The sequence below is a fragment of the Euprymna scolopes genome, chromosome 29 (assembly GCF_053919585.1).
Source record: "Euprymna scolopes isolate OS-2025 chromosome 29, ASM5391958v1, whole genome shotgun sequence".
NCBI lineage: Eukaryota > Metazoa > Mollusca > Cephalopoda > Sepiida > Sepiolidae > Euprymna > Euprymna scolopes.
The window spans coordinates 43,987,172-44,006,912 of record NC_136510.1 but is presented as its reverse complement, the minus strand read 5'-3'; the positions used below and the strand labels follow the sequence as shown (position 1 = coordinate 44,006,912).

General features: G+C 34.4%; 1 protein-coding gene across 3 annotated transcripts in view; it reads right to left on the bottom strand.

The window, feature by feature from the left end:
* The window catches only part of LOC145252624 (uncharacterized), a 43,876-nt gene extending 32,312 nt beyond the window's left edge, over window positions 1–11,564 (bottom strand). For all 3 annotated transcript variants that reach the window (XM_080112349.1, XM_080112351.1, XM_080112350.1), the window contains exon 1: window positions 11,438–11,564. In XM_080112349.1, coding sequence (XP_079968475.1) covers window positions 11,438–11,493 — 56 coding nt within the window. In that variant the 5' untranslated portion in view covers window positions 11,494–11,564. The remainder of the gene's footprint in view (window positions 1–11,437) is intronic.
* Between the last annotated feature and the right edge of the window lie 8,177 nt (window positions 11,565–19,741).

The window sequence follows — 19,741 nt, the reverse complement described above, 5'->3', positions numbered from 1 at the left end:
ATTTTGATTTTTTGTTTTTAAACTGGTTCGTGAATTGAAAAAAAAAAAAAAAAAATTTTTTTTACAAACTACTTAAAAATGCAAACCAATGAACTTTTCTACCATAAAAGTAACTTTTATTGACTATGGTAACATTTATTTCTTGTATATTTATATTATATATATAACATTTTCTCTTTGTAAGGAAACATCATTTTGTTGGTCACTCTTGGCTACAAATGGAAACAAAATTGATATAAAAAAATATATTTTCCCGAAAATTATCTTTACTTTCATTTTTGAGTATCAAAACCTATCTATTTACAAACCCCTCCTTTTCATAACCTATCATACTTTCATCAATCACAGTCCATTTTCTGTAGGCTGTTTTTGAACCCAGTCAACGATGGGTACTTCTGCTAGTATGTATGTATGTATATATATATATATATATATATATATATATATATTGATCGTTACTTTGGTTCCAACTCTCCTCTCCCTACCATTGGGTTGGAAAGATTATATCTGAATAAATACAATATGGTCTCTGAAATGATCATATACAACCCCCGTTTTTTTTTTGTTTTGTTTTTTCTTGGAACATGTAAATTGTACTACTTCATTAAAATTCATTTATCCTACATTCAATTTACAATACCCCCCCTTCACCATTGAGCTGATTTTATATCTGCAATATTCAGAGCAATTGATGAGAGTTATATACTCCACCCTTTGTTGTTGTTTGGCTCTGAATTCAGTCCATCATTTCTTGTATATCAGGAATGTGAGTAGTCAATAGCAAAAAAGGTGAAATCAAGATGAATTTCCCAACCTGACGAGGGGGGAGACACACACACACACACACACACACACACACACACACACACTATGCGTGTGTGAAGAAAGGACAGTGAAAAAAAACAAAAACAACTCGGATAATATGCTAGTGATGATGGTTAAAAAATTTTTAATACTTTGAAAAATGATTAAGTAAAATATCTCAAAAGTGAGGCAAATTTATTCCAAGTTAATTCATCAGATTAATAGAGCTGACAGATCAATTTTTCAGATTATTTTGGGGAGGCTTGGTTTGAGAGCTTTCCATTTTTTTATTTTTAAATTCAATCGTTTCAACTGTGCCAAAATTAACTGAAACACATCAAGTGTATATGTGTAAGGAAGCAGACAGAAGTCATTCTTTGACGAAACAAAAGTCTTTTACTTCTCTACTTCCATTCATGAAGGTCCTTGATATGACCTTAAACTATATCCAGTGGTGGGGCCCCAGCTTGCGGGCTTTGGGGAGTGTGGAGCCACCCTTTAATTGCCATTGCTCCCAGGTCCACTGACCCAGAGTGATAGTATCTGTTAGGGTCCCAACTATGGGTTAAATAGAAACCGACTTGCAAACAAATATATTCTATTAAAAAATCTTTCTTCAAAATCTTTGGATTCGGCATTAAATAACCAGAAAAGGGTTGATATGCCGTAAAACAAAAACAACCGACAATCACTTCATGAATCATTTGAAGTCTTAGACTTCACAGCAAAATTAACATTTTCAGAAAGAGAAAAATAGAGAGGATAAAAAAAATAGGAAAAGAGATGAAAATAAATTAAGAGAGAAAAAGAAATAAAGTCCAGCCAAATAGTGACAAAAAGATAAAAAGGTAAGACTAGCAATTTGGCAGAAATCAACTTTTTCTTATTAAAAAAAATGGCAAATTTTGCTCCAAAGGTGGAGAATTCAAATCTCTGATATGTCTTCTCTTCCCTCTTTTATCTCCTTTCTTCTATATGATAGATCAAAGTCGATTTTTCCCATCTGCATTCAGACATAATAGCTTAACAACCAAAACCTTCATACGCTAATCTGTTCCACTATCCAATTAGCCAAAGACCTCATGTGTATTTCCAGAAATTATGTTTTCATTTCATCTCCTTTCAAAATTCTTATTAATCCAGATTACTGGCTTCTCCCAAGTAAAACTTCCAAAGAGCAAGTAGCTGCCATTTTTACATGCTTCTTAATATCTACTATGCTTGCCATCTGTTGAGAATAAATATGCATGTTCAACGACTTATATGGTAGAAGAAAGAACCAAGATTATTCGTATTTACAACCGTATAATTTATTTAAGCACTAAGAAACATTTATTCATATTTTTATACAATGATAGTTGGATCGTAAAGGGAGTATCCAGTGTTTATATAGGGCACGTTTGTTTATGCAATCAAAATCAAATCGTCTCGTGTATACCAAGGTAATTCTTGTTTGCAATTTGTTAATCAGTGTTTGCGTTTATGATTAGAGAAATAGTAGCTAACCTCAATACATCTTTACATTATGATCTAATTGTTTTATTGAATAAAACAAACAACCCTGTTTGTGATCTTCCGTTTCATTCTATTATCTACCATAAAGTTTTGGTTGAAATAATGACTGTTCAGTTTTATGGAGTATAAGAAAAGTGATTTTTCAGTTCTTTTTGATTAGTTGACATTTGAATGCATGCAAAATTTCTTTTAATTTTTTTTTTTTTTTATTACCAATCTTGTGTTAGTGGTAAGCTTTTTGTTTTTGTCGAATTTACTTATTTTCCGGTGCTGCAGTAATTTTTATTATTTTCACTGTAAGTAATTTGATTATTAAAATAAGGTTTTATATCATTCTTTTTATAGGCAAGGGGAAAGTTATAGAAATCTATTTCCTTTAATTTAAAACAAATATTTAATTATCTTACTTTTCAAGCATTTAAATACATAAAAATTATTTTATAACATTTCTCATTAACTTTTTCTTTATGAATTGCCTCAGTCTAGAAGGATTTTTCCTTCTCCGACCGAGGTTGGTTGGTTGTTTTGTTTTAGCAAATTTGTATATTTAAAAATTCGCCATGCCACTAATATATATATTATATAATTGCTCATATCTGACTTGCAAATACGCATACCATTGGACTAAGTTTTTGAATGTAGGGAACACATATGCACACATGCAATAAAGGAACTACATTACGTTCCATGCGTAGTGATACACCAAGCAGACTGAAATGTTAGAGAACACAGCTATATTAGGATTCGCCTGCGGAAATCAAATCAGTTTCTCTTTAGATTTCTCCAGCCTGACACGTGTCAAAGAGACTCCGTCCTTGTGAGACGTTAAATCAGCAAGCATGACTTTGCACACGTCATGCACTAAAATTCATATGTATGTATGAAATAGTGTTCAAACCAGCGACATTTAATACATATTCTTTTGAATTTTGCTTATTTGTGAGTTTTTACTTTCAATCTCGGTTTCTTCAGGTTCCGCAACTTTATTTGATGTCATTGAAGCAGATTGTGTTATTCTTTTACTTGAATTCTGCTTTTTAATTGATTTTTCTTTTGTTTTATTTTCAATTATGTCTTTGTTAGAATCCGGAAGTCAGATTGGTGATCTTTGGTGCCTTTTGCTTGTAGATTCAGCCGTTTTAGAACTCTCTTTGGCCATTTCTACATTGTTATTCACATTTAATTTGGTTTTCGTAATAGGCTTAGTTGGTTTTGTTTCTGTTGAACTTGATGAAATGACTGCCTCAATGCATGAACTGGTGTTGAACAAGGAGCAGATTAGAAATCTAAAGCATATCGTGCTTTTTGAAACGAATACATCTTCCTATCACCTACGAGATTCTAGAGCAGTGTTTCCCAATTAGTATGCCGCGAAGAGATAATAGCTAGAAGCCGTCAAATTCATTTTATTTATTAAATTTTTAATTTCTTAAATCATAATGACACAGCTCAATTCCAGATCACCGAATTTCTAGAATCTAAAGTTTTGCACATTTTGAACAACTTATATGGTTCATGTAACCAACACACTCTGCCGTTCCTGCTTGTTTCCAATATTTTTAAAAGTTCTTTAAGGTAAAAATCTAATGAGTATGTGAATATGCAGCAATAACAATTTTGCAGATTTATTAGTTGCAATACAAAACTATTGTAATGGATGCCTTTTGAAAAGTAATAAATGACCACCTGATTACACTATATATGCTCTGGAACCCAATAAAAAGGCATTCTTGGGCTTGGATTTATTTCCAAATCTATATGAAAAAAATTTTTTATCATAAAAAAAAAAAAATAAATAAATAAAAAAGAAGATTTTTTAATCCATTATAATTGGTATAAACAAACCGAGTACATTTCAAGTAAATGATTAACATATGATTAACATATATATATATATATTACTAGCCTGGGTGCCCGAGTGTTTGGAGGTGTGTGTTGAGCAAAAAAAAAAAAAAAAAAATATCAGTAGTAGGCAGCAGGCTCAAACCCATACCCTAACGGAGGAAAAGAATGTGAAAAAAAAAAAAAAAAAAAAGTGACATCTTCGCCGTTGCGTCCATCACCAAACCAGAAATGACAAAGGTTTAAATTAAGGCTAGTCAAAAAAAAAAAAAAAAAAAAAAAAAAAAAGGCAACCCCCTCCCTGTACAAAAGTGCCCAGTTGAGGGTGAAAGAATTGTTTTTTTTCAATATTTGTCACCCGAAGGGTCAAGCTTCAAAATGATACCGATCCCGTGAAAATCCGTTGCCTCTGTCGAAAGTTTTAGGAAGACATACAAACATACATTCAAACAGACAGGTGAGATTTATATTATAGACTAATAAAAAATAAAAAAAAATAACATAAAGCAAACGAACGATGTTAAATGTAAAAATCGGAAAAACCAAAATAGAAAACAGAAAAACGAACGTTACAACTTCTTTAAAAAATCTGAAAAAAACATGTGAAAAATGGCTTTGGGGGTTACCCAGCGTTGCCCGGGTGTTTTTGGGTGTGTGTGGTTGGATAGGGGTGTTAATGAAAACCTAAGAATAAGTGAAGTAAAAAAAAAAACCCCAGAAAAATCTGAAAAATATGTGAAAACTGGCTTAAATAATCCTGCTTCAATATTAAAATTTTAAAAATCGAAAAAAAAAAAAAGAAAGAAAAAAAAGACATCTCACACCACGATTCGAACCCAAAATCTTTAGGTAATGAGGCCGCGTTCTAACCAACTGAGCTAAGACGACGTCCACAAAATTGTATCGCTTTTTCAAATATTTATTGATTGGTTACGACGTTGTATGACACATGCGTAGAAGCGGAATCGTCATGAGAGGACGGTTTTTGCTGACCCCCCCCCCCTGTAGAAAACTGATCATTTTAGGGTGAAGGAATTAACGTTTTTGGCCAATTTTTCGATATTTGTCTGGCGAAGGTTGGAAGTTTAAAATGATACCGATCTGGCGAAAATCCGTGACCCATGTGGAAAGTTTTTGCGAGACATAAAAACACACAAACATACATACGAACACACATTTTTGCTTTTATATATATAGACTAGCGGAGTTGCCTGGGTGTTTGTAGGCGTGTGTATGCAGAGGAAAAAAAAAAAGTGGTAGTAAGGCAGGTAGGCTCAAACTCGAACAGCAAAAAAGGCAAAGAATGTGAAAAAAAAAGTCTTAGTAGTCAGGTAGGCTCGAACTGAAGCCTTGACGCGAAGGCAGGAAAGAAACTGAAAGAAAACGTTAAGATTTTACTGCTGCATTATGACGCGAGAGGAAGTGAAAAGCGTTCAAATTTGGCGATAAAAAAGTTGACGTACAGAAAGTGAAAGTTAAGTGAAGGAGTTCACGCAGGTACTGAAATTAAATCATGCACTTAAGTTTTCAGCCTGCCATTGTTGGGGAAAACCAGCTCCCCACAAAAAGCAGGAACTCTGGCAGTATCCAAATGAATAGCAATTGTCTGATATGAGAGGTTTCCCCAGCAGTGATCAAAGCTAATTGCTTTCTGGATGTCTCTGGCAGAAAAGCTAGGAAGCTGCCTTCATTTTTGAGTAGTTTCGCTTTTATACGAAAAATATGCAAGAGTACAGAATAGCATGAATTTTATAAAAGTCGATCAAAATAAATCTTTCGCAAATCGTAGATATTATAATCTAGGGAGTATATAAAAAGTTCCAAAACATTCTCAACCTGGTATTTTACCTCGCGGTACATACAGAGCCTTGCCTTCCTGAATGGTCACTCATCTGGTACTGGCCAGGCTCAACGTTGCTTAACTTCTGTGATCTGGCGAGAACTAGTGTGTCAACGTGATTGTGCCGTATAGTGCCTGGTATTCCCAAATGGCTACCCATCTGGTATATACCAAAATCAAAATGCTTAACTTCAGTTATCTAACGAGAACTGATGCATCAACGTGAAATTAATGTTTCTGTTTAGAACACGATAGAAGCATGATACTTGACTTTTGCATTTTAAACTTTAATTTAAGCCATTATATATAAAAAAGCTATTTTATAAAATCAACAGTAGGTTCTCTACAGTGCAATGTATTGTGGACTAAGTTACAAGAGGCATGTGATGGTTCCTCCCAGTGCATCACGATGTGTACCCAACTAGAGTAGGCAATCTATTGATTTAACTGAAAAATGGGCGATTTCACCGAATTTGATGACAATAAAAATATGGGAGTGTGAAATATTCATTGATCATTATTCAATCCCGGGTAAAGTTGGGTCTCACTGCTAGTTAATATTTTTCAAAATCTTCAATCTTAATACTGATTAGATAACTAACGCTACTACTGATAACCATTATAGTTGTTGTTGTTGTTGTTATTTCTTAAGTAGCCACAAAAAAGAATAATTAAAGAATTATAAGAATAATTAAAATAAATCTATCATTCTTTTGTTAAGAAACCTAAAAAAAATTTTTTTTTAAATAAAAAAAACCTTTTCTTCATAAAGCAAGTTGACCAGAAAAAGATGGCCAATATAAATAAACCAAAGGAGTTTTGAAAAAAATATGGTAAAATTAATGTCTTACAACTTGATAATCCTGTTACTTACTAAAAAAAAACTTTTTCCAGATTGAAGTGTTTTGTCTGTTTTGCATGGAATATTAAACTTGCTAGAAATTGGTGTTTTTAATGTTACTTTATTATTTTTATTATTAATCACTACTAAATTACGGTTTAAAGTAAAATAAAATTGCTTTGGAGTAATGAAACGCTGCTAAAACTCATTCCACTAAAATAAACAAGTAGCCATACATTACTGCTGCTACTCTCATGGGTCGTAATCTTAGCAGTAGTCTGCTATAAAGGGGAGGTTAATAAATTGTGGTTCAAATAATCAATGGGACATAACTCGCTAAATAAACTTATAAAAAAGCGATAAAAATAGTGACTTCTTTGTTAGTTAATAATAATAATGTTGCGATTGTGAAAGGTACATAGTAGGCATAGAAAGTAAACAAATTATGCCAATTCCTGTCTCCCCTGGTAACAGACAACAGCTGCTGCGTAAAAATGGCGAAAGATGTCAACTATGAAAAAGATAAAAAATAATAAATAAAATAATAATAACTCATTATGAATCAATTAACAATAGGTTTATTCTTATTTCAGCCACGTAAGTTATTTACAGTGAAATGCGTCTGGGCATTATTTTCAAATTATTTTTACTTAAACCTTCTTTAATACTTGTAATAATGATTGGATATCCATGGAATTTCAGTACTTTGATGGAGAATCTCTAGTCAGTCCCGGAAATGGCCAAATCAGTTTATGATTTCAAATCATAAAATGAATTTGGCCATTTCCGGGACTGACTAGATTTCAAAGCCACGAAAAAAGTTGAAAAAAAAAATCATTCGATACTTAAGTATGCGAAGGATTAGGTTTGGATTTTTTAAAAAAGTACTGAAATCCTATGGATACGTATTCAATCGTAAGTACTTAACTTAGTACAAACAAAATATAACATTAAAGCACTAAATTAGCAAATTTCGGTGTTTCTAACGAATTTGAAACAAACTAAACAAAAAAACTTACGGTAAAAAAAAGAATAACAAACAAATTGTATCAGACACGTGAAAAGACGAAAGCTTTCCCATTTGAAGGTTAAATCCTATTTCAGTCACCCAAATTATTTAGAGGGAAACGAGTTGTTAAAGCAACCTGTTTTGGTAATTTTTTTTTTTTTTTTTTTTTTTTTGCCCAATACGTTTAAACGGCCTTTATGAAAGTGATCCCCACTCTAAAATGTTAAATTTTATGGGTTTTTTTTTTCTTTTTCAAAAAATCTTCTTTCATATTTATAAAAACCGTTCGTTTAAACGTATTAGGCAAAAAAAAAAAAAAAAAAAAAAGTAGATCTCCATTTTTTTAGGGGTTAAACGACGCCGAGTCACGTCGTTAAAATTCACCCCTATTTCTACTTAAATATTCAAGTCATAGTAAATTTCAAAGAAATGCTGAAAAAATAATGATACTGCGAAAATATAGTCACCATCTACATAAACAAAATCGGACAAAACTTTCATAATTTTCTTAAGGACAAGGAACCATTTTTTTTTTTTTTAAAGAGACTAAACATGTCGCCATTCATTTATTTTTTATTTTTTTTGCAACTTTTCAAATGGTAAAATATTTGTCCTTTCCTTGTGTACTCATCTTTAAAAAGGTTTCCTGCTTTTTAACTAGAAAGTTATAAACTTGAGTTACCGACCTTTCTTAGAATATTTCTGGGATTTGTTTATAAAAATCGCGACTATAGGTGACTAACTGTAACTATCAGAATACCCTGGCTAAAAAAAAAATCACCGCTACAAAAATCGTCCGCGTCTATCAAACTTAAACACCGAACCGGAACTCAAAAACGAAATTTATTTTTATTATTACCAGAAAAGATGCATTTCCCCTGTTATTATTTTAGTAAGAACGAATTACTATTTCGTTATCTTTCTTACTAAAATGAAATAAAACGAAAATATCTTTTTCATAATAGATAGGTCGGTGCTTTTGCTTTGCTTCTACACTTTATTGCTGAAATTGTAGACGCCATTTTATTTCACGCACCTGCTGTCCAAATCTAGGGGAGAAATCATATTATAAACTATGGCCGAAGCAATAAGCATTAAGCAATGAAATAAATAACAAAAAAAAAAAAAAAAAAAAAAAAAATGAAACTGGCGAACGATTGCTTACGGAAAGGGAAAGAAATTTACCTAAAATTAACATTTATTATATTGACCCTTCAAAGTTGTTTTAATTCAAAAAAGAATGTATAAAATTATTTGTTCGAAAAACACACACACACAAAATAAATAAAAAAAGAAAAAAAAAAAAAAAAAAAACTATTTTATAAAAATCCAATGTTGCTTTCATTACAAAATTGTTTCATTAAAATTATATTTTTTTACGCAAACTTTTCAATAAATGTTTTTCCAATTATATTTTAATAAATTTCTATATAATAAATGTTTTGGTTTTGTTTTGGTTTTCAAATGGCGCTCGCCCAGTTTAAACCATTATGAATCTGTCATTTCATTTTCTGTTTTTAATAATAAAAAAAAATGTTCCATGAAAAACTTTCCTGTTCTTATTAATTAAATCGAAATATTTCCAATTAAACAATTACGGATATATGTTGTCTTTCACTTTATTTACTTTTTTTTTCATAGTTTTTTTCCGGAAGTTTAATTTTTTTGTTATTTATTTCATGCTTCGACCATAGTTTAATATAATGATTTCTCTCTTAAATTTGGACAGCAGGTGCGTGAAATAAAATGGCGTCTCCAATTTCGGCAATAAAGTGTAGAAGCACCGTCACCGATCGGTCGAAAATATGATGTTCTACTAGTACTATCAAATTCCACTTGTCACGCACTTTAAAATGTTAACTTCTACACAATTCTGCAGAAGTTATCAACATTAAGATAATGAAATATTAACTCGGGACCGTAATTCTTTCTTACTAAAATAATAACAGAGGAAATACCTCTTTTCTGGTAATAATAAAAATAAATTTCGTTTCATTTCGTTTTTCCGGTTCGGTGTTTAAGTTTGATGGACGCGGACGATTTTTTAGCGTTGATTTGGCCAGGGTGTTTAATCACATTTACCGCAACTTACAGGTGCACGAGTGCACGACAAAAGTTTATACTTATAATATATTGTTATTTTAACTTAAAATATAGCTGAAGTAAAAAAAAAAAAAAAGAGAGCATCATCATACCGAAACACATTTCACTTTAATAATTCGGGTAACTGAAATGATGTTTATTCAGCTCGAAAAGCATACAGTGTTTCCCGATATATTGGAAAATTCAAAATGGCTCCCGACACTCTCTTTATCACGGTAAGTTCAAGAAAAGATGTTATAAATAATAAACTAGACAAAATACTGTTAGAAATTCGCTCCATTATGTTACCGTGACATAAGTTGACATATATTCGGTGCTTTTTTTTTTAATAGTATTTTGTCTAGTTTATTATTTATAACACCTTTTCCCAAACTTACCATGTTAAAGAGAGTGTCGGGCGCCATTTTGAATTTTCCAATACATCGGTAAACACTGCATGTTTTCCGAGCTGATTAAACATGTTACATTGAATAAAAACAAAAAAAAAATATATATATATCTAGTTTGGTAGAAAAGTAACTTATCTTGCCTTTGAGAACATTTATTTGTTATATATTTGTTTGACAACTTTTTCGAATCTATGTGTACAGTAATACAAACCCAAATGGGATTTAACCTCCATTTAAATAATAAGCCAAACAACACGATTTTATTGTTCTTTGATATGATAGATCGCGTGGTTTCACCTGTGTTCAGGAAGACAACTGCACCAGTGAGTGCACCGCACCAGTGAGTGCACCACCAGTCACCACTGCACTGCACCATAAAGCTTAACTAATTCACGCTCACCGAATATAACTTGTTCAACAGTTTAAATGTTTCAAAATCACTTTCGAATTATCAAGTAAAAGGATGCCGGTCATTAATAACGGATTTTCAAAAATTCGAAAGTAATTTTGAAGCCTTTAAATTGTCGATTAGAAAATTATATTCTGGCTTGAATTAAAAGCTTAACACGTCAGAGGGTCAAGTATTGGGGGTTTATTTTATGCTCTTAAACCAAAAGGAAAACATCCATTTTTTCACGCGTGCCCGCCGTATAAAAAATTGGATTATTATTTTAAGAAAATAAGAAGAAGAGAAGGTGGGATTATTGAAGACTGACGAACAAAGTTAAAATTAAACAATAACATTTATCCGGAAACGCGTTTTTCCCCCCATATGAAAGAGAAAAATCACTTTCTTTTCATATGTTTCAAGTTTTGGTATTATCCAGGAATGTTATTAGAGGGGGAAAAAAACAAATACTTAACATTAAAATATTCAATTTTATCAGCTAATAGCAAAACAAAAAATAGTAATAAGATGCTACGACCGACTGAGGTGTTGAATTTTAATAATTAAAAAAACATATACTGAAATTCGTATCTAACTTATTGACGGTGCGCAAGAGAGTATGGTGAAATGCATACCGTTCAACAAACGCTGGTTTATTGTAATGAATAATAATCGCCAAAAAAAAGTAAGAAAATTTGAAGCATACCTTTCTTTAGAACGAAAATCTTTCTTAATATAATCATCAAGCGATATGTCCGCCATGATTCTTTTTCAGATGGAGTGATAATGTCATTTCCGGTGAAATGAAACCAACTTCCGGTATTAAGACCGCCCCTTCCTCCAAATTTAGAAATATATTTTTTATATATATGTATAAAAAGAGCAAAATAATTTTTATTCATTCTTATTCCCCAATGTTAATAAGAAAAAAAATTAGGTTTTGTAAATGTTTATAAGTTTTCTGATTTTCGAACAGTTGCTGTGATTAGTTTTTTGGGGTTTTTTTGCCAAATTTTTACATAATATGATTGAGCCAGATAATCTTAGAAAAGTTAAATGGTAAAAAATTGGCATTTTTGTTGCAAATATATCTAAAAATTTATTTCATTAGTTATTTTCTCAAAATCAACAAAAAGTTAGAATTAACTGCTATTTATATAACACAAGCAGTGGTAACCTCAAGAAAAGTAATTTGTTTTCTTGAAGAACTGAAAAATAACTTCTAGCTTAGAAGAAATTGTATTCTTTGAGAAAGTATCTACAAGCATACTGCTACTACCACTGCTACTGCTGTTGCTACTGCTATTGCTACTACTACTACTACTACTACTACTAATCTGTTTAATGGATGTTTTCCATGCTTCTATGTCTTAGATGGCTTTTAGGAATTTACTTTAAAACAAACCTATCTTGGATCAAGTTGTGGTAGATTAGACATCAAGATAACACGCAAATGGTTCTAATTGGTTACTCTCTTTTTTTCTCTGGTTTGTTTCGATACGCTCTCATTGTTGGAATTCTTTGTACCAACAATTAAGTAACCCCATGTATATTTTTGTATTCTGTTTTTATTCTGATTCATGAGTTTGTAGCGACTGCTACATACGCCCGGAACAAATCTTTGGCAAAGACATTTTCATAACAATCACCGTTTCAACACCCATGTTTATCAAAACGTGCAAGCACATAATGCTGCGATTTGCCCATCTGCACACATCCAATAAAGGAACCACATTGCATTCCATGCGTAGTGATACACCAAGCAGGCTGGAATGTTTGAGAACACTGGTATATAAGGATTTGTGGGAACATGCCAACCGGATGCTAACTTCTCCAGCATAAGAGACAAAATGAAAAGTCGTCTTTTGCACATGGCTCCACGCATCGCTTCCGTTTAGAAAAAGAAAAATAAGATAACCACAAAAGAATTATCAACCAATGGCAGAGCTCCGCGCCGAAAATAAAGGCCTAAAATATCACAGCCGCTGGGAGCCGGTTTACGACTATAAAATGAGGGGACCAGAAAGAAAAGAAAAGAGATTCGCCCAGCTGCGTCAGTGAACGCACGGAGATTCTTCCACCCGACCTAAAGAGATGAAGAAGAAGAAGAAGAAATAAGGCACCAGTGAACTGAAGCCAACTCCGCTCTCACGTTATGGGCCAAGACGCCTTTAATTCTAACAATGCCTATTTCACACAAACCAAAGAAGAAAAAGAAGGAGAAAAACACAGGAGGCGAAGACGCAGCGCTGCTAGTTGTTGATGAAAGTAGTCGCCGCTTTCAAGTTAAAAGCCTGGACACATATCACCGAAGTAGCATGACCGGCCACCCACTTACCACCCCCGTCGTCCGAAAAGATAAGTATGCTTACGAGCATTCACTCTTTGTTTAATTATACAAACCTACAAAAGTTCATTCCTTATCAATGCATACACACGCTGGACTACCATTCTCAATTTTCCTACAACATTTATTTCTCTTCCCACGCGCGAACAAACAATAGTGACCCGAACTTGAGATGAAAACACATTTCCTTTTCTTGCTACAACACCAGTCCTGCAACGAACATTGGTTACATACGTGCAGACATATTATAACTAAAACGTTCATTTCTTTCAACAGCAAATAAACGACGTTTATCTTATCCATTAATTGAGTCTTTGTTTCCTTCAATTTCCATTCGTTTCATTATTCTTTTGTAACGGGATTGGGGTATTTATATATCCTAGTCCCCTACAGATTCGCCTGTGAAAATCAAATTAGTTTCTCTTCAGATTTCTCCAGCCTGACATGTGTCGAAGAGACTCCGTCCTTGTAAGACGTTAAATTACCCAACATGACTTTGCGTGTGTCATGCACTAAAATTCAAACAGTCCAGGATGCAGCACAGTCCCCCGACCCTCCGTGGCATGGGGGACCAGATCAAGGTGTAGTATCTGTTCCGGCAGATGCTGCAAGCAAAGACCAGATATGACTAGCAAAGACCATATGTGGGGGTAACCCCACATATCTGAACTTGGTCAAGGTAGGGATCACCCTACGACCACAGTTACTATCCAGCTCCCATTTCCCACCTCTCGGGAGCAAGATCCCCCTTTCCCTCCCCCCTCCCTCCATCTCCACATTAAAAAACGGCCTTGTGCCTAATTTGCTCAGTGGGGAAGCAAATAAATAAACAGTCCCCCCGCCCTCTGTGGCACGGGGGACAAGATCAATGTGTAGCATCTGTTCCAACAGATGCTGCAAGCAAAGACTAGCTATGACTAGCAAAGACCATATGTGGGGTTACCCCCACATATCTGAACTTGGTCAACGTAGGGATCACCCTACAGACCACAGTTACCATCAGGCTCCCATTTCCCACCTCTCGGGAGCTGGATCCCCCTTTCCCTCCCCCCTCCCTCTCTCTCCACATTAAAAAACGGCCTTGTGCCTAATTTGCTCAGTGGCGAAGCAAATAAATCCCACAGTCCAGGATGCAGCTCTACAAATAAATATCACCGCTGCCCATGCTCAACACATACACCAGACTCCATCTATTCAGACATAAAGCAGCTTTGCGAGAATGCTGTGAAATATGTATCTCAATTCTCATCGTGAAAAGCTACCATATCGAATGAGAATTAATTCTTTTAAAACAAATTTTATTTCGAACTACTGTTTTCTTATGCTCACACACACACACACACACACATTTCACTTACATGGTTTAATGACCATTTTTCCTCTTAGAAAATAACCACATTCAAACCACGTGTGTGACTTGGTTCATAAAAATCAGTAATCTCAAACTTCATGCCATTTTCATGAGATTCTAAGTTTGCATAATGAATACTCGTTACAAGAAAAGACTAACATTGGAACGATTGGAATTAATATTTCTCTAACATGTAAATAAATGTTATTCTTATGCTCACACGCACACACCGATCTCAAGTTCTTTGTCAAAACACAAAACACAAAACAACGATCTCGAGTTCTTTGTCAAGTATTGTTATTTTCCAGAGTTATTGATATTTTTCTTTTATGAATGTGAGGGCGTGATTTAGTGAAAACCTTCTATTAATCAGAGATCTAATTAAATTTACCATAAATGATCCCACAGGTACTCTACTACTTCTGACTTCTAGAGATTCCTGCACCTGCAACCTTGGTCCTAAAAATTGATAGATCCCAATTATGAATTGCTGGATGCTGACTCACACCCTTACAGTTAGTGGCTACTCCCCATAACACTACAAGTTATATTTGCTGTATTTATACCTTTATTGAACTTGATTTTGTACATTTTGATATTCATGCGAAACTACTATTAATTTGGAATAAAAAGCAATGCTAGCTCTTTTGGAATGATGTCATAGAATACATTGTGAAAATCTTTTTTCAAATCCTGCTGCCAAGGAGAGTGGATGCATGCTTCATTGCCTGCCGTGGACAAGAATTCCTGAGCCTTTCCTTCTGGAAAAACAACCCTGTAAGAAGAAAACACAGGTTGCGATAAGTCAAAGCCTTCCTTACAACTTTTATATGCAGTAATAGTCCGTGCATTTTTTGAAGGAAAAAAATGTGAAAGTTTTTAAATTGACAGTAAAAAAAAGGCAAATAACTGTACAGTTTATCTTCAAACTTGTGAGTATGTTCCATAGAATTTTGTTGAAGCGACGTTTATAATTTATGAACCAGTTGTTTTTTTGTTACTTGGTACTTTTTGTTTTGGAATGCCTGCAGAGATTATAAAAAGACTGAATTGGAGAGGACAGTGAATCGAGTTTTTGACGGCTGAGAGTGAGCAAAGATATTGGTAGTTGGTGGTGTAGATTGAGTTCAAAGGAGTCAGTACGAATTGAGGAGTTCATGTAGAGAAGTTCGGGCTAGTCTGGCTGAAGGAATCATGGAATCATGACTATTGAGATTAGGAAACAATGTGATACTGCCTTTTAGTAGAGAAGGTAACATGGTCGGGTGGATTAAGAAGGTACAATTGGTAGCTAAACTACAAAAAGTGCCAGCTTTATTCCACTCTTTCTCCAGGGAGATGCGCCAGCTCTCTACCTCAAGATGAGCAATGAAGACCAATTAGATGGGGAACAGATAGAAATGAAACTAGTAACACCATTCACCAAATGGCCTTTTAAAGCATATTAAAAGCTAAAACAATTCAAATGGACAGGAGAGTCAGTTGATATTTACGTCAATACAATCAAAAGATTGACTGGTCTAGCAGGATCCCTCAAGATAGAGCTGGATCATAGAGCCAAACTTGCTTTCATTACAGGATTCCCAGATGTATCTGTGGCATTACAACAGTTACCTGGCTTTTAGTCAGTAAAAGAATTTGAGAGACTGGAGCAGTGGTAGCGAGTGCACAAAGCAGTACACCAAGAAATAAGGAATCAGCAAGCATTCAGTGCTTTAGATGTCAAAGACCGCACTTTAGAAGAGATCGTACAGATAACTAGAGTCAGGGCAAGGTTCTATAATTGTGGAAATTTGGGCCACATTGCAAGATATTGTCATCAGAGTCAGAGAACCGGGCAACAGAATAAAGGCACAGTACTGGCCTCTTCTGTAGTGATTGTAAATAATATGGTATGACTACGCTTATCGATACTGGGTGCATCGCTACTTTAATAAAGCCCAAGATCATGAATGCATGCAGTAGGAGTGGCACCATGAAAGCAGTTGATGGGAGGGACATAAAATGCAAAGGAGCTTGGCAAGTGGAGATCAAAATACATGGAGTATGAGTAAAAGTGGAAACGATATTAATGAACCACATCATTGATGGAATTGACATCATAATTGGAATGGATGCAATCACTGAGATGGAAGGTGTAACTATAAAGAAAGATGGGGTAAAATTTAAAGATGAACACTGTGCTGTAAATGCCCATCAGTTGAACGTTTTCAAAATTGAAGACAAAGATTTTGAAGTAAATTTCGATGGAGAGAAATGGACAGTAAGATGGGAATGAAAGGGAGAGCCTCCAGTGTTATTGAATAGAGTAAAATATTATAAGAATTCCCTGGAAAGTGAGAAAACCTCAGAGTTTGAGAAGGAGATAAAAAGACAGATAGTAGAAGGTATTCTTTTACTATAGAAGGAAGAAGGAAAAGATGAGTTACCATAGTTACGTAGTGTTCCAATCACAAAAGAGAAAATTAGGCCAATGTTGGACTTCTATGAATTTAACTGTTTTGTGGCATGTCATGCAGACAGCAATATAATAGATGTGTGTGATGAAAAGATGAGAAAGTGGAAACAGTTGGTGGGAGGAACTGAAATTAAGGATCTTAAGTCTGCCTACTTGCAGCTACATGTGGTAAAGGAACTATGGCAGTACCAGCTGGTATGCTATAAAGGAAAAACTTATTGTCTGACATGGCTAGAATTTGGACTTAATGTTGCGACCAAGATTATGGCAGCCATTTTAAAAATGGTGTTGAAGAAAAGAAGAAAACCAAGAGACCACCAATCCATGCATGTATGTGGAGTGACAGCATCGGATAGTGAAAGCAATAGCTGCGAAAGGAAGGGTCTCACCTAAAGAGGCTACATTCTGGTACAACATGGCTCCCAAGTTTGGAAACGGAAAGGAAACAGTGCCATATGGATCAGTTTTTAATTATGAATGGAGGCACCCACGAGATACATCCCGAGAAAGCAATGAGCCAGGACAGAATCTAAATAGTAAAGCTGTGGGAGAAACCATTAAATGCACAATGTATGACACAATTGGGAAGAGGAGTAATTACTGGGGTGCAATCCAACAACTTGAGTGTCAGTGGAATGCCATGGCATATGTTAGATTTAAGGCGTGAGATCCATGTAGATGATGAAGATGTAAGTGCTGGGCCAGAGAGCAATGATGATGAACAAGTGGCAATGCACAGGTTGCAGAAAGATTGTACTGTTCCAATCTTGGCACAGGATTATGTAATGTGAAATGATCGGTAATGATTAGGGCTATGACAAGAGAATATTCTTTTCATTATTTTGGCTCTCGAGTATATATCAGTTAATATCTTATATGTTTTTAGATAGAGTGATGTGCTTCTCGATTGATTAACTGTGTCTAATTGTGTCGGATATGTATACGACAGTCAAAACAATGATAAGAATATTCTCTTATCATAGCCCAAGTAATGAGCATGGAACCTTCTGGTCTAAAATGTAAAAGAATAATTTACTCACAAGTGGCAGCGCGTTTGTTTTGATCATCAAGAGAAGAGAAAAGAAAAGAGAAACGTGAGGTTGTGGATTTGTTATACAGATGTGACATTAATTTTCATATGTGGAAGAAAAGAGATTATAAAAAGACCGAGTTGGAGAGGACAGGGGTTCCAATTTTTGACAGCTGAGAGTGAGCAGAGATATTGATAGTTGGTGGGGAAGATTGAGTTAAGAGTAGTTAGTATGAATTAGAAGTTGGTGTAGAGAAGTTCAGACATTTTTTTTTATATCAAATCACATTTGGGAAGGCGAGGCACTGTATGTACTTTCTGGCATGGGGCCAGCATCCTCACTCCAAAAATAGAACTCCTTGCTACAAAGGCATCTACAAAATTGTGGATGGCTTCTGCCCCTTCCGGGGCTCAAGGTTATAGTTGTAGTAGTAATGTTCATCATGATATCATCCTCTCGGTTATTATTCCTGCTTTTGGATGCCGGTGTTGTATATGTTCATTCACCACAATATCTTTCCAGGTTGCAAAACTACGCAACCGGCCAAAACATATTTACTCATCTATTATATTAATCTCACCTGCCTGTTTAAATGTATGTATGTTTGTATATTTTGGCAGCAAGTCATTATTCAAGCATGTCTGGTTGAACATGACAGAGTTATTCTTTTTTCCAATTTTTCTGGATATCTTTTCTATTTGCCGAGCTGTCTTTTTTTTTATTTCAGCTGGCATGTTGTATAAAATGGTGCCCAAAAGTTGTTGCACCGATAGAAAGCGCTTGAGAGGAATGATCGCAAAATGTTAAATAGCAAAAAGAAAATTATTGCTGCAATATCTTTTATACCTAATCAGGGTATGATTCCTGAATGTTGGGAAATCCTATTTATAAACACTACCGATAAGAACTGACAAATCAAATTAAGCCATGTTCTGCTAGCAACCAATCAGAAACCAGAATTGCTCCATAAAAATTGAATATTTTAGCATTCCAGCACATAATTTTTTTGTGTCAACACGAATAGGATCTTTTGCTCCTTGCCTGCAAAATTATAAAGTCCAGAACCTGTACAGAGAAGCTACCCACTGAAGATTCTCCATCTCTAGGACTTGTATAGAATAGCTACCCATCAGAAACTCTTCTGAAATTAAACATGGCTTCCAATTCAAGAATTATAATGATAAACGGTAAAAACATGGAAATACAATTAATAAAGTTAAACATGTATCTAACCCACTTGCAAGCCTAACCCTAAACCTTAACCTGCATAATTAAAATTAATTTTTTTATTTCTTCCAATTTATAAAATAGTAGCTTTCATAGATCCATATTAGCTAAAAACAGGGTATTCGTTAAAAATTGAAGAACACTCGGCCAATCTTTTCCAGTTTTTTTTTGTCAGCTGCTGAGCAAGCCTGAGCTAAACTTCATGGAAATCACAGGTCAGTAAGTACAGAAGCACCTTCTTTTTTTTTAAACTCACCCCAAACAAGACATATTGCAACTGGGCTACTGTGAATTAGGAACTATGCCTACAGGGACACTCTAAGTAGGGAGTTGAGCAGCGAGATATCTATCCACATTGCACTTAAATTTCTGCATGTTAGTACTATTGGTGATGAAACAGAAATAGGAGAGATTATTTCTGGAGTGCCCCTCATAGAATAAATAGGACAAAGGCATGAAAACAAATTCCCATCAAAGACATGATGAAGCGACGGAAAACCTTGTTTGCATCTAAGTTGATGGAAGAAATGACAAAGACACTTTATTGTGTAATTTGGTTTTTGTTTCATAGCATCCTTTCAGGTTATTTAATGCTG